This window comes from Cupressus sempervirens, chromosome 11 (assembly GCF_028749045.1).
Source record: "Cupressus sempervirens isolate cs-2001-9-10 chromosome 11, ASM2874904v1, whole genome shotgun sequence".
Classification (NCBI taxonomy): domain Eukaryota; kingdom Viridiplantae; phylum Streptophyta; class Pinopsida; order Cupressales; family Cupressaceae; genus Cupressus; species Cupressus sempervirens.
Genome location: NC_143128.1, coordinates 169870633 through 169886762, shown reverse-complemented (window position 1 = coordinate 169886762; position 16130 = coordinate 169870633). Strand labels below are relative to the sequence as shown.

General features: G+C 36.1%; 1 protein-coding gene and 5 pseudogenes across 1 annotated transcript; 2 read left to right on the top strand and 4 right to left on the bottom strand.

The window, feature by feature from the left end:
- The first annotated feature begins 1183 nt into the window (after window positions 1–1183).
- Window positions 1184–3234, top strand: LOC149528725 (scopoletin glucosyltransferase-like). Its single transcript, XM_089809316.1, has one exon. It carries the CDS (start codon window positions 1629–1631, stop codon window positions 3189–3191), a length of 1563 nt encoding a protein of 520 aa, XP_089665442.1. The 5' UTR covers window positions 1184–1628; the 3' UTR covers window positions 3192–3234.
- A 6029-nt stretch (window positions 3235–9263) lies between these two features.
- On the top strand, window positions 9264–9382 carry LOC149528724 (5S ribosomal RNA; annotated as a pseudogene).
- Window positions 9383–9910: 528 nt separating this feature from the next.
- On the bottom strand, window positions 9911–10029 carry LOC149528723 (5S ribosomal RNA; annotated as a pseudogene).
- Window positions 10030–10611: 582 nt separating this feature from the next.
- Window positions 10612–10730, bottom strand: LOC149528722 (5S ribosomal RNA; annotated as a pseudogene).
- A 579-nt stretch (window positions 10731–11309) lies between these two features.
- Window positions 11310–11428, bottom strand: LOC149528721 (5S ribosomal RNA; annotated as a pseudogene).
- A 582-nt stretch (window positions 11429–12010) lies between these two features.
- Window positions 12011–12129, bottom strand: LOC149528720 (5S ribosomal RNA; annotated as a pseudogene).
- Between the last annotated feature and the right edge of the window lie 4001 nt (window positions 12130–16130).

Here is a 16130-nt window from a genome sequence, read left to right as displayed (position 1 = left end):
GGAACTTTCATAATCGCAATGAATAATTCAATTGTTGCTGTCATTAGCGAACCCACTACAGTAAGCAACTACCCATTTATATCTGCCATTTACGCATTAACTGAATACCATACTCAACACAAAATACTAACATGCAGTTACTTATTCTTTACAAATCTCAGAGCAACTAGTAGAAAACAGACACATGAGTACAGATTTTTGCACCAGTATACAATAACAACAAAGGTATGCATCATAGCTCCAACTCATCTTTTCACATTAAGAAAAATGTATGTAGCTTCCATTTATTGCAGCAAAAAACTATTCCTTAACCATCTCTTCTCTTTGCAGGTCACTTGCCTACTACAAAGAATGGATTTTCAAACAGCCACCAGTATTTTATAAAATATCATGCTTTCACGTTCACTAAATAATTTTGTTGTTAATCACAGCCATTTAGTTGCTGTAACTTATATACGTTTCACTACTTTTTGAATCATTTAGTTCACAAACATTTACTCGGTTAAATTTCAGATATTTGAAATAGAACTTCTATAAGATATTTGCAAGCATTGTTAACGACAGAATCGTTTTCCCAATTTTGATATATGCAATGGTGTGATGCTTTGTACAACTTTATGGTTTTCAGACCTTATGGTTTTGTTTTGCTGCAGCAATAATAAACTAATATTTTACATGTTTGCTATTTAGAACTTCTATAAGATATCTGCAAGCATTGTTAATGACAGAATGCTTTTCCAAATTTTCGTCTATGCAATTGTTTGATGGTCTGTATGACTTTAAGAGTCTCCTCTTATCACACCTTATGCTTTTCATTTGCTGCAGCAATAATAAACTAATTTTAGATTAAATTATTGCATTACAAATGATTTCTATACGCTTCAACCCATCTTTTAACATCCGAAGGCATATTAGCTTGCTCTTCTTGTGCAATTCGACATCTCTTTCTGCACTGATCTTAATATATCCTTATCTCACATGCTATATTTTTAAGTTGACAGTTTTCTCACTCAAATTTAATTTCCTGCTCATATATCAGACAACCCCTCCTTCACCCCCTGCACAAGGCAGGGACTGAAGCTCAAACAGAGCTCTTGTTTATAGACCGCAATGAATTATCAGGTATCTGTTAGAAATTTATAAAATCAGCGTGTCAAACCAACGGTCCGTCCAGGTAGACATCAAACTAAGTTGTATTAAATGCAATCATGACAGTTATGCGTGATCGACAATTCATCGTCGGCGCTGCACCGTGCTTTAAAGATTTCAAGTTCAGTACATGCTGACGATTAACTCTCGCATGTCAACGCAACATCTACCTCTTAGAAATTTGTGAGATAAATTGGAGCTAATACAACACGACAGCCATGCGCCATTACCATATAAAATATGCTGCACGATGACAAATTAATTATGCCAAGCATCACTTTATGGTTTACTCAAAATTCAAAACTCTCGAGACAGAGTCTTATCTTCAACTTTTCTTGTGGTTGTGACGAGTCCATCTGCATCTTCGCATGCGAAGTAATTTGATAGGAAATGCATATGCAAGTTCCAGTAATAGGTGCCATATAAAGTAGTCATATATGAAATGGTCTGGCTGAAAGAGCTGCCTGAGGGATTTTATTATGTGCAGCAAAATGAATGGTGGTGAGAAGAGCAGCAAGCCTCATGCCGTAGTCGTTCCTTATGTGGGGCAGGGCCATCTTATTCCTTTCCTGGAGCTTACAAAGCTTCTCGCCTCCCATGGCCTCATTGTTTCTTACGTTACCACACCGGGCAACGTTGCACGACTGCAGCCTCAAGTGGACCAGGCGGTCAAGAGTTCGAATCCCACAGTCGACATAAGGCTGATCTCGCTTCCCATGCCTCCCATCGAAGGCCTGCAGCCAGGAATCGAAAGCTCCGAAACCATTCCGCTGCATATGAGTGGAATTCTCAGGAAATCGTCCCACGAGCTCGCTGGACAATTTGAGCAATGGTTGGAGCAGGAAATTAAAATCGCAGAGGATCAGATACAGAGTTCTCCGTCTCCTCCCGTTTGTTTAATAAGCGACATGTTTACGTCCTGGGTTCACACATCTGGTGCAAAATTTGGGCTTCCCACAGTGGTTTTCCACACGTCGGGAGCATTCGGCATGTCTGTGATGCATTCCTTCATGAAAAACACCCCGCAGAAGAATGTCGACGGAGACGATGAGTATTTCCAGATCCCCGACCTTCCGTTCGATTTCAAGCTGCGTAAATCCGATCTGCCGTTCGCCATGCGAAACCCGGAGAAGAATCCCATGCAAAGATTTGTGACGGACGAGATCAATCGCAGCATGGAAGGAAGCGGCGTGATTTTCAACACGTTTTACGAGCTGGACTCGCTGGGGATCGATCATATCAAGAGCTTGACGAAGAGACCTGTTTGGAGCGTTGGCCCTATTCTCCCCAGGAAGAATTTCGATGCAGAGGGAGTCGAACGCGCGACCCTTAACAGCCGAGGAAAGGCTGCGGATATCAGCGAGGCGGAGTGCTTGCAGTGGTTGGACAGCCGAAGCCCAAATTCAGTAGTTTTTGTGTGCTTTGGGAGCCAATCGTCTCTGAACAAACAGCAGACAGAGGCGCTCGCAAAGGGGCTAGAGTCGAGCGAGCAGGCGTTCATATGGGCCCTCAAGCGCCTTCCTGATATAGCCCTCCCAGAGGGATTCGAGGAGCGGACAAAGGATAGAGGGCTGGTCATATGGGGCTGGGCGCCGCAGCTCCTGATCCTCTCGCATCCTTCCACCGGCGCATTTCTAAGCCACTGCGGATGGAATTCAACGCTGGAGAGCATAAGCGTGGGTGTCCCGATGATCACATGGCCAATGTTTGCAGAGCAGCCCTTTAACAATAAGCTTCTGGTGGAGCATTTGCGTATTGCAGAACAAATTTGTTCACACATGGACGGCGTGGGAGACGAGCATGTCGTGAAGAGAGCGGTTATAAAGCTGTTGGCGGAAGAGGAGGGGAATCTGATGAGAATGAAAGCTCAGGAGCTGCGCAATAAGGCAAAAATGGCGGTTGAGAAAGGCGGTTCTTCTAACGCAAACTTGGAGGCTTTTACAGAATATGTGCGCGAGCTGTATGACAACTGGGTTTTCATGCATCGACCGAATGAAGAAAATGGTAAGCCGGAAAAGAACAAGTCATGCACTCTTTTGTGAGAGAAGGAATTATTCTACAAATCCAATTAAATTGGTAGAACTAAAATGGGGAAAATGTATTCGCTTTATTAGTCCCTGCCTTTGGTGGTGGTGGTCACCATCAATTTATTTTTTTGTACTGAAGTTAATAAATTTCAAAGGTTTAAAAATCTTTTATTTTTAAATTAATTTTCAATCAATTTTTTTTGTTTTCTCATTTGCCAGCAACAATTTTGGTAGGGGTAAATATATTTTTTGATACTAAAAATTAAATAAAAAAATCTTCAAAAACTTCTTGGCACAGTAATTCTCTTGTAGAGTCTACTATGATGTGGAAAAGGCAAAGGACTTGGAAGAGGTGTCTGACAGCCACAAGTGCGAAGGAGATGACGTGTCGGCCATGACACCGCCTACTTCTGGTGAGATGGACGCCCTGTACAAGCACGTCGAAGAGACCCTGGCCCAGGTGCAGAGCGGCATGAGAATGGCTTTCTTCCTTGATAGCATGCTTCTTCATAATTTGATGGGCCTTTGCATATCACATGAGAATAACATTGTGGGGGGAGCCAAATATGCAGAGAAAGTGGAACAACCCATTTCTCTACTTTTGCATACGTTCTCACTTCTGTCTCCATAGTTGTGTTGTTAATGTTTGTCCTTCTAATTGACTGGAATATGCTTTCCCAACTTGAATAAATAAATAAGTAAATGTGTGAATACAAAATATTTACACATACACAAACTTTTTGAATAATTATAGTGTTTTGAAAAGTAAAGATACATATCCGGCTTAAGGGGAAGGAGAGGATCACATCTGTTTAGGATAGCATTAATTATTACAAGAACTATTTAAATCATTAACCATTCGCCACATTATTTTCATTTTAGAGATTGGAATGATTGTGTGTGATTGTCCCTATATATCACATAAGACATTTCAATAGGATATAATTTAACATTGTGTCACTTATTGTCAAGGCTTTTGGAATGTTAATCACGTCAAATTTTAATCTTGCTAGACTTTATACTTAAGTTTGTTGATCACATAGGAATTCAGCATTGTTTAATGTAAATATGATGTAACTTTCATTTTTAAAAATATATAAGTGCCTTGTACATTCATATATTATGAAAGAAAAAGTCAAGTGTTTAAAATTTGAATGATTATAATGAAGTGAATATCTTTTATTATTTTTACTTTGTGCCAAAGACACCTACCTTTTTATTATTTTTAGTTCCTCTAAAGGAAGGATACCATTGTTAGTCCTGCCTTTGTAAAAGGGGAACTATTGTTTTTTTGCCCCCTCCCCCCTCTCTATTATTTTTTTTTCAAACAAATCTAATAGTCCAAAGTTAGTCTAAAGTTTAGAATGTCAAATTTTATAAATCAATTATTCTCTGCTATTTCCTAATTTTTAATTTGTCAACATTCAATTTGTTGGGGTTTATGGATATTTTAATCATTTGAATAATCAAAAAAATATTAAAAACTAGTGGTGGGCAAATTACGACGCTTATGTTGTACCTCCATTGACAGTGTCTGCCCCATTATTTTCACTACCAACCATAAACACATTAAATTAGTTTGCTTCTAAAAAGGTGAACTTCTAATACATATGATATGTAAGCGTTTTGTTTTTTATTTTGATGATTTTTTTAATATTTTTAACTTTTAATTATAATTATATTGATTTTAATTTAACATTTTCTAAACTCAAATTTAAATTAATTAATTATAATTACCAAGAAATTTAATTTTCTATTAAAATCAAATTTAAATTTCAGATTTAAGGAAAGTTATAAATAAATATAATTACAGAAATAGTTCTATATTAACTTTCAAAATTTAGTGATTCTCATTTTTTAAATCAAAATTAAAATAAATTCAATTAAACGGTAATTAAATTAATTGCAATAATGGAGTCAAAATTAGAGAATTTTTTTAAAACTTGAAACTTAATTACTTTTTGTAATTTTATTTTTAATTCAAAATTTGATATAACATGTAAATGCAAATATTAATTTATTTTCTTCACAAATCATTTATATTTATTATTGATTTCTTGAATTTTTCATCATTACATTATCAAAATCAAGTTATCAATACACTTATTAATTAATTCACATTACATTTTTAATATCGACATATTAATTTGTTATTGTTACGTTAATTTCCTCAAAATTACTTAATATCCAATCATTTATGTAAAAAATCTCCTTCTTGCACATACATTTAACACTTTATACTATTAAAAATTTCTAATGTGTTTCACCTATAACATAAGGCAGGGACTTAAGCTCTCCTAGAGCTCTTGTTTGAAGTACAATTTTGCAAGGCAACAATGTAAATTTAAATGGATGGCATGTTCAGCTTTACACAATCATTTTCAGATTGATTATGTTCAGCTAAAATATATCTCAGACTGTCGACTATTACAATTTTTATCTTGCATGAAATGCTTGATGAGTCTTTGTTTCCACCAAAGTCAGTGCACAATTATTTCTATGGCTTTATTCGGAAAAGACTGCATACTTCATTTTTCATGATCATGCGAGTCTTTATATCTTTTTCATTAAAAAGAAATAACAACAAAAGAATGATGTCTGTTACATAATGACAAATGAAGTATGTTAGTTATCTACCTTTCTAACCCACAATGCAAACTTACCTTTGATTTTTTTGTGGCTCACATGAATTCACTTATGAATGTGAAGTGATTTGTTGTGCAATGCTATAATTACAATTTTACAATATAGCAATGCAAATATAATTGGTAATTGCATGAAAGGTGTAAAATTTATTTGGTAGAAAATATTATGTAGGATAATATGTTACAAAATGTGATTATAAAATATGAACTTATATACGAATAGAGGATATATTGATCAAATTCACAATATTTTATAAATAGAATAGTATTTTGTGTATATAATTTAGACTTCAAGTTCATGATTTGTCTTCAAATCATATTTTGTCTTGAATTTTATTTTATTATCTTAATGGTCTAATTTTTAGATAAAAAAGTTTGAAATTGTAATAGAATTGCAATTATAATGTCAATTTTAATTTATATAGTTTTAGGGCTCTGAAGTTGTTACCATCCATATATATCTATATTTCTAAAAGAAAGTGTCAAAGTGAAAAACATGAAAGTATAGTCCTTTTCTTGACCTTAGGTCGCCATGTTTTTTTTGTGTACCATCTTGAGATGTAAGCACTTATTTTGAGACTTTTTAGCCCTCCTTGTCTTGGTTTTGATTCCTTTCTCTTCTTCTAATCTTGCTCAAATCTCTAGATAATCACCCAGTTCTATGCATGACCCTTATTGATGTTATTTTATCACCTTTTAGGCTATATCTTTCAACACATTCATCATTTTGTGCTTCTTTCTACATTATCCTTGAGACCCTAGGACTATATCTCCTTTGGATAACCTTGACTACAGGTCAAAATGGGCAACCTATACCGAGGTCATTTTGGTCTTGGGATGAGAAATTTATTAGGTGTTTAATTTGGTTTATTTGATGTTTTGGTAGACTTACTTTATTTTCAAACCTAAAAACTAGTATTTAAGGGATGTTTCACATTTCATCTTCATGTCATGCATACACATAAGAAAATAATATGCACACAAGTGATATCAATAAGATGGACATCAATCATATTGAAGATTTAAGCATTCATCAAGTCTAAGTCTTCCTGCATTCTTCCTTCTTGCATCAAACTTCTTCGATCAACGGGGTATTGGAGTTTTACTTTCAAGGGGGAGATGCTCCGTTCTTCCATCTAAAGTTCTTCAACTCTTCATCTAGACAAATTGCACGCATGTGTATTCATGAAGTTTTGACTTACTTATTTTCCTTTTGGTTCCTTTTCATTGAGTCAAGGTTATTACATTACATACGTGATCATGTACTTAATATGATTACATTTACATTTGTACTTATATTTTTCATTGTTAGATTCATTTCTACTACTTGCTATCATTTCCTTTATTATATACATTTCAATTTGAATGTTGATTTCTCAATCTAGGGCTTAACCAAGGTAAGCCCTCCCCCAACAAATAAAATCGGTTTCTCTTATATGGATGTTTAGGATCAGAGTTTTGGATATAGATTAGAGTAGATATGTTGGAGATATTTTTGGATCTGCAGAATTTTGGGAGCCAATTACAAGTCGACCAAGGTGACCTATACCCAAGAACTTAGCCTATACTAGTATAGATTGTGGAATTTGACTAATACCTAGGTGAAATCAAAGACTAGTCCAATTTAAAGTTCTAGGTTTTCTATGGTAATTTGCAAAGATTTTACTATTTGGAAATTATAGGACATGTAGAAAATCAACACTCTTCATTTGTCTACTTCCTCACTTACTATATGAATTTTTTGACAACTCTTACCTTTATATTTCAGACTCAATCTTTTACGTCCTTAGTTACCATTTACGCTTCTTGCAATCTCAATTAATCTAATCAATTCTCTCTAATTGATTTACCTTCACAATATAAATCTAAGGTGATGAATATTATATTAAAGAGGATTTATTTGTGTACTTAATATAATTTGGGTTTAGTATTGATGTCCCTTCATTGCACTTAGGTTATATTGACAATTATATTTGGAAGTTGTTCTTTCTCTTGTATTTAATGCTTAGAGTGAAGATGTTTAACTAGTGAGCTCACCTCATCTAGTTTAAATTAACAAATTTATTTCTCCCATTTTCACCCTAAACATTTTGGTGTTAAATTGCTTTCCTTAGCTAGATCTGTGTGATTTCATTGTATGCATATAGTTAGTTGTCCTTTTGCATTAAACATTCTTGACATTATTTGTATATAGATTTTATGAACTACATTGTTTTTATTTCATTTGCATTGTGAATTTTTTTTTAAAAACTACATCCTACATTCTTTTTTTTTTCTTGATCGGTAAACAGCTGAAGTCTAGATTACTTATTAGTATTTGTTTGAATTAATTATTATTATATGTTAAGCGAAAGTAGATTCAAACCCAAGACCACCCACATGAGAGGCTCGCAAGTTACCAAATATTGCGTTGTAGGCTTTTGCCTACATCCTGCATTCTTGTATTACATAAAAAACAAACATTTCGTTCCTAGTCATTACATTTTGTTTTCAATAGAATTTATATCTTCATTTTCTAGTTCACTCTCAAGTCCTCTTCATGATCTTTAAGATGTTTCATTTCATTTATTTGATGACACTTCGTTCTTCCTTTCATTGATGACCATGATGTCTACCCTACCAATCCCATACAAGAAGTGTTCATTCCTTCAAATAATTTCCCACTAAAGGACAACCTCTTCAAACATTATGTTGGTTTTCATGACATTTTAAGACTAGGACTTGTTGGGAATCGGCTATATTAAGAGGTTGACAAAGAGGCTTTTTTGGAGCATTTGGCGTATTCTCCCTTTAAAAAAATTCAAAGCAAAGGGAGTTGAAGGAACAACTCGTGACAACTAAGGAAAGGTCATAGGCATAAGTAGGGTAGAGTGTTTGTAGTGGTTGGACAATCGAAGCCTAAATTGAGTAGTTTGTATAAGCTTTCCAGGAACCAACCATCTCTAATCAAACAATAAGCAAAGCTTCTGACAAAGGGGATAGAAATGAGCCAACAAGTGTTCATATGGGCTCTCGAATGCCTCCTTGATATAGCCTTGATAGAGCCCTCCTAGAGGGGTTTGAAGAGCAGACTAAGGATAGAGGGTTGTTCATATGATGATGGGATTTCATCTTGAGGGCTAACATGAGGGTGTGATGACAAAAAAAAAGCTTATAAGATTGATAAATTGATCCAAAAACTTCTGAGGGCCATAACCTTTGACCCGTATCTCCGGTCTTCTTCAAATTATCCAAGTGGCTTCATTGGGAGGAGTTGTTTGGAGATAAACCTGTGCCTTTCTTCCTATTGGAACTTTTTGAGTGTCAAATAAGGTGCATTCATAGTGTTGGAGTGTTTTTTACTCTCTCGTGCATTTGTGCTTTGAGTGCTCGATAAGGTGTGTTCTAGATAAGGTTGCATTATGATGCATGGGCTAACACGAGGGTGTGAGAGTTTGGTGTTGGGTGCGATCATACCAGCGTTAGTGCATCGGATCCCATCAAAACTCTGCAATTAAGTGCGCTTGGGCCGGAGTAGTACTAGGATGGGTGACCTCTTGGGAAGTCCCAGTGTTGCACCCTTCTTTTTCTTTTTTGAGCATCTAGCTGTGTCATTGTTACATTTGGACTGCTCTTGTGCTCCTCCAAGACCATTTTCAATTGCCCATCCCCTTCTTCCCCTGTACCTTGACTCATGTTCATAGGAAGAAAGGCATGGGTTTCTCTCCAAAAAACTCCTCCCAATGAAGCCACGTGGATAATTTTAAGAAGAACAGAGATGCGTGTCAAAGGTTATGGTCCTCAGAAGTTCTTGGATCAATTTCCCAATCTTATAAGCTTTTATTTTCATCATCACAAGAATCAATTCTTACATCAACCATTTCATCCTTATGGAGATTACTTTGTTGAGGAACATAAATTTTATCTCACATTTAGTGCCTAGAATGCACCTTATGTAGCACTAAGGACATGCCTTATCAAGCACTCAGAATGAACATGAGTTGAGATATGGGAGGAGAAGGGGATGGTCAATTGAAAATGGGCTTTGAGGAGCATGAGAGCAGTCCAAATGTAACAATGACAAAACCACATGCTTAAAAAAGAAAAAGAAAAGTGCAACATCAAGACTTCCTAAGAGGTCGCCCATCCCAATACTACTCCGGCCCAAGCATGCTTAATTGTAGAGTTCTAATGGGATCTAGTGCACTAACACTGGTATGATCACACCCAACACCAAACTCTCACACCCTCATGTTAGCCCATGCATCATAATGCAACCTTATCTAGGACACATCTTACCAAGCACTTGGAGTGCACCTTATCGAGCACCTAGAATGCACGGGAGAGTAAAAAGCACACTGAAACTAAGAACACACCTTATTTGGCACTCAAAAGGGGTCGATAGGAAGAAAGGCACGGGTTTCTCTCCAAGAAACTCCTCCCAATGAAGCCACATGGATAATTTGAAGAAGAATGGAGATGTGGGTGAAAGGTTATGGCCCTAGAAAGTTCTTGGATCAATTTTCCAATCTTATAAGCTTTTATTTTTGCCATCACAAGAATCAATTGTTACGTCAACCATTTCATCATTATGGAGATTACTTTGTTGAGGAAAATAAATTTTATGTCCCCTTTAGTGCCTAGAATGCACCTTATCTAGCACTAAGAATATGCCTTATCGAGTACTTAGAATGAACACGAGTTAGGGTATGGGAGGAAAAGGGGATGGGCGATTGAAAATGGTCTTTATGGAGCATGAGAGTAGTGTGAATGGAACAATGACACAGCTAGATGCTTAAAAAATAAAAAGAAGGGTGCAAAACCTAGACTTCCCAAGAGGTCACCCATCCTAGTACTACTTCAGCCCAAGCGCACTTAATTGCAGAGTTTTGATGGGATCCCATGCACTAATGCTAGTATGATTGCACCCAACACCAAACTCTCACACCCTTGTGTTAGCCAATACATCATAATGCAACCTTATCTAGGAGACACCTTATCAAGCACTCAGAGCGCACCTTATCGAACACCCAGAATGCATGAGAGAGTAAAAAGCACTCCAACACTAAGAATGCACCTTATCTGACACTTAGAAGGTACCAATAGGAAGAAAGGCATGGGTTTCTCTCCAAACAACTCCTTCCAATGAAGCTACATGGATAATTTCAAGAATGGAGATGCAGGTCAAAGTTTATGGCCCTCAGAAGTTCTTGGGTCAATTTCCCAATATTATAAGCCTTTATTTTCGTCATCAGAAGAATCATTTGTTACATCGACCATTTCATCTTTATGGAGATTACTTTGTTGAGGAACATAAATTTTATGTCACCTTTAGTGCCTATAATGCACCTTATCTAGCACTAAGAACATGCATTATCGAACACTCAGAATGAACATGAGTCGAGGTATAGGAGGAGAAGGGGATGGGTGATTGAAAATGGGCTTTGAGGAGCACGAGAGTAGTCCAAATCTAAAAATGACACAACTAAATGCTCAAAAAAGAAAAAGAAGAGTGCAGCACCAAGACTTCTTGGGAGGTCACCCATCCTAGTACTACTCTGACCCAAGCCCACTTAACTATAGAGTTCTGATGGGATCCAGTGCACTAACACTGGTATGATCACACCCAACACCAAAATCTCACACCCTAGTGTTAGCCCATGGATCATAATGCAACCTTATCTAGGATGCACCTTATTGAGCTTTTAGAGTGCACCTTATTGAGCACCTAGAATGCACAGGAGAGTAAAAAGCACTCTAACACTAAGAATGCACCTTATCCGGCACTCGAAAGGTGTCGATAGGAAGAAAGGAACGGGTTTCTCTCCAAACAACTCCTCCCAAAGAAGCCACATGGATAATTTGAAGAAGAACGGAGATGCAAGTCAAAGGTTATGGCCCTCGAAAGTTCTTGGATGAATTTCCCAATCTTATAAACTTTTATTTTTCTCAACACAAGAATCAATTGTTACATCGACCATTTCATCCTTATGGAGATTACTTTGTTGAGGAACATAAATTTTACATCACCTTTAGTGCCTAGAATGCACCTTATCTAGCACTAAGAACATGATTTATCAAGCACTTAGAATGAAAATGAGTTAGGGTATAGGAGGAGAAGGGGATGGGCGATTGAAAATGGGCTTCAAGGAGCATGAGAGAAATCCAAATGTAATAATGACACAACTAGATGCTCAAAAAAGAAAAAGAAGGGTGCAACACTAGTACTTCTTGGGAGGTCACCCATCCCAGTACTACTCTAGCCCAAGCACGCTTAACTGTGGAGTTCTTATGGGATCTAGTGCACTAACATTGGTATGATTACACCCAACACCAAACTCTCACACCTTCATGTTAGCCTATGCATCATAATGCAACCTAATCTAGGACACACCTAAGCGAGCTCTTGGAGTGCACCTTATCAAGCACCCAAAATGCACGAGAGAGTAAAAGCACTCCAACACTAAGAACACACCTTATTCGACACTTAGAAGGTGCCAATAGGAGGAAAGGCATGGGTTTCTCTCCAAAAAACTCCTCCCAATGAAGCCATGTCAATTATTTGAAGAAGAATGGAGATGTAGGTCAAAGGTTATGACCCTCAGAGGTTCTTGGATCAATTTCCTAATCTTATAAGCTTTTATTTTCATCATCGAGCATATGCACCGAGTTGTGGTGCCAAAAAGGTGACAAGTAGTTTTTCTTTTCCTATTTTAAATAGCATGCACACGCTATTAGCAAAACATAAAAAGTATATATGATGGGCTATAGACCCACAACCCATCATTTTCATCAGTATTTTCCTCTACTCCTATAGAGAGCAGTGAGTACGTGAGTTGAAAACTTAACATTTTCACCACCATTTGCCAAAATGCCTCCTCATCGACGAAATCCAAGACCACAAGTGCACCCACGACGACATCGTAAGTGATATAAACCTAACTTTGCATTGTTTGATATGTTTTTCATATTGTTTTATAGGTTTTTTATATTGTTTTGTAGGGTTTTTACAAATTTCATTTAGATTTGTTTATTTATTTGGATTTCAATTATTTTTTACCAAGAAATGTCCATAATCAACCAGAAAATCCACAAGAACATCAAAACCCTCAAGAACCTCAAAACCAAAACCCTCCTCAAGAAGAACAACAAATTCCTCAACCCGAACCAATTGCAAGACCTCTGCCAGGCACATAAGAAAATATAATAAATGAAATAGTGAGAGGCAAAATTGAATTAGAAAGACTCGTCACTCGTTTGAAAGAATCCAAACAAATCAATCTAATGAGGGCTCAATTGGCATCATCCCTCGAATCCATTAACACCCAAATAGCCTTAGTTAGTGGCCAGTTAGATATTTGGCAGGTTAAGAGAGATGAACAAAAAAGATTTTATGCAAATAAATTGTCATATGAAGATGTTAAAAAAAAAAAGAACTACCAAAAGGTAGTATATGTGCATTATTTAGAAAACCCAGTGAGCAAAATACTGTTAGAGAGGGTACTAAATGATTCCCCATCCATTGGTGGATACACGATGCTATTAGAAATAATTTTTGGGATAGATGGTGGATGGTTTTTGATGCCCCTCCTTGCAACAATCACGAGGTCCCCGTGTATTTTTTGAAGAAATTATATTATGAGTTTGTCCTTGGGGAGATCCTCAATTATTTTGATATATTAGATTCCTAGGGTAGAGGTGGGGGGTCATCATTTGAGAGGCCAGAAGCACGTCGTGACCCTAATGTAGTTAGGGAACCTGTGGTCAAGCCATAACGCGAGCATGTGACTATTCCTTTAGTTGTGAAGAAAAATGTAGAGGCCAACACTCTAGGGACCATTAATGAATTGACGCAGACCCTCATCCATTCCATGACCCCATTGGTTGAGGGGGAGCCTTCTGTGTGTCATGGTCATATGTGCACTTCTTGCAGATCCCTATGCACATTTGGTACTCATGCTGGAGATGGTGCAAATGATGGGCTTGTCATCGATCAGTTCCTGAACGACACATTTGGCATTGAGACACAGGTAAATTACAATTATAATTTACTAATTTGATCACATTTCATATGTATAGTGAATGATTAATTAATTAGCATCTGTTAACATTGTTCAAAATTCAGGGTCAGAGTGTTGCTAGGCCTAGCAACAATCCTCCAAGCCCATTTTTTGTCCCTTCCATGAGTCCTGAGGTATGTATCAATTTAATCATTTTAATTAATACATATATTTATTATGTAATCATATTAAGGATTGAAAAAAACAATTATGCATGTGCATCAGTACTCCACAAAACCCTCAACCTTTACCACAGACTCAGAGCATAGACATCATACGAGCTTCACACAGGTAGAGTTGTTTCAAGTTAATTTAATTCATTTGATTATATTTATTTTATGTTTCATGTTAGATGCAATGTGTATTGTATGACATGCAGCTCATGATGTCGGACACACCTCCTCATTTGTGACAGTCTGTTGATAGTGGAGTGGCCGCAGTTGTGGCTAGCTCACAGCCACTGACGGATGTATGAAAGAATTTTCTTTGTTTTAGTTGTTGTTTATAATAGTTAATCTCAAAATTTCTAATGTTAACCTTTGTTTATATATTACTATAACTTTTATGGTTTTTACATAAGCAGTATGTATGTTAGGCCTATTGATACTCTCTTAATTATGGATCAAAACCTTGTTTTTGTTTTACTAAGTGGTAAGGGGTAGTTTTGTTTAATGGTTATCTGTTGATAGCAGGTCAATTTGTTGTTAAAGGGTTAGCCCCCTAGTTTTGGCTACTTTTACTTCAAAAACTAGGAGTGAAGGTAGAAGTGGCAGTGAAAGAATTAGATAAAGAAGAACTAGGAGCACATATTGAAGTTAGAAGTAGAGAAGAAGTAGGAAAATCAAATAAAGGTATGAGGACTAAGAGTGGGAGATAATGAAATTAAAAGTAATGATAGGAATAGAAGATTAGTTTTATTCCAAGTTGATTGCAACTAGGAGTAGGACTTACAAGATGGAAGTTATATGTTTTCTATAAATAATAGTCAAGTTTAAAGATATAATTGGTGATTAGATATACTCATCTTGGTCTAGTAGAGTCATAAGTGCAGGAGAATTTGTGTTTTAAATTAATATTATTCATAGGCCAAAGTCAAATGTTGAACTTGATAAAAGAACTAGGCATATCCTTAGGATTCAAAGAAACTATAGTTTTTGGAATCAACACCATCAACTCTCCTTCACTATTTCTTTGGGATGAATGGAACTAGCATAACAAAATTCTACATTCTTTAATTCTCGTCCTCCTCCTCCTCTCATACAAAATAAACTTGGATAAGATAACTTACTAAACTTTTGGATTCATGGCCCTTCTCTCTTCTTTTCATACTCTTATAGCTATGCTAGTGGGATAAATGATCGAGTATTTTCTTATCTTTTATTTTTTCTCTTTCTTTTCTCAAGTGACCACTTGAGCTTTTGCTATAGCTTTTTCAACACGATGCTTGAGATTGAGACATTTTCTGGAGTGAGGTCTCTTCAACTAGTTGACTTGGAATCTTAGTAAGCTTTAGGATTTTGTTATTCTTTTATGTATCCTTGAAAATGAATGTAATAGTTAATATTCTTGGTTTGGGAGCTTTTGTCCTTCAACTTGGTGATATTTAATCTCCTTGTAGTTTTCCCAAAATCTTTACCTCTTTCTCTTTTTTTCTTCTACTTTATTATGTGCATGAGGTGGACGCATGCTTCCAATAAAGTGGGGACTACATGTATCATTTGAAAAAGTAAGAACACTTATTTGGTATTAATTTTAGCCCCATTTTAATATACATTATGGGTTCCTACATTGATTTCACACTCTCCTAACACTCATTGGACCTTCAAATTATTATTTATGTCCTATATTGATTCATTTTCTTTAAAAACTCAAGGTTACCCTTATCTATAAGTGTGGTTCTCTATTTCAACTTAAATCAAATAATTCCTTTCATTTATTGGACCTTATCTTACCATTTATGACATGTATTTTCTCTCCAAACCCAAAAATAATTTGTTAGATCAAATTTCACACACTCTAAATATCTTGGACCCACAATCAAAACTTCGGTTGGAATTGGTGGGTATAAGATGACTTTGGTGATATTTACTTGGGTACAATATTTTTGTTGGTGATATGTGTATTTATAAGTGATTATATGTATTGAATTGTTGTAGGGTCTCGTCACACCTGATCATCCACGAGCATTTGAGGTGAACTTACAGAGTGACTATTTGTTGGCAGTAAGAAAATTATTGATTTTGTGTGTACATATATTTGATTTCAACATA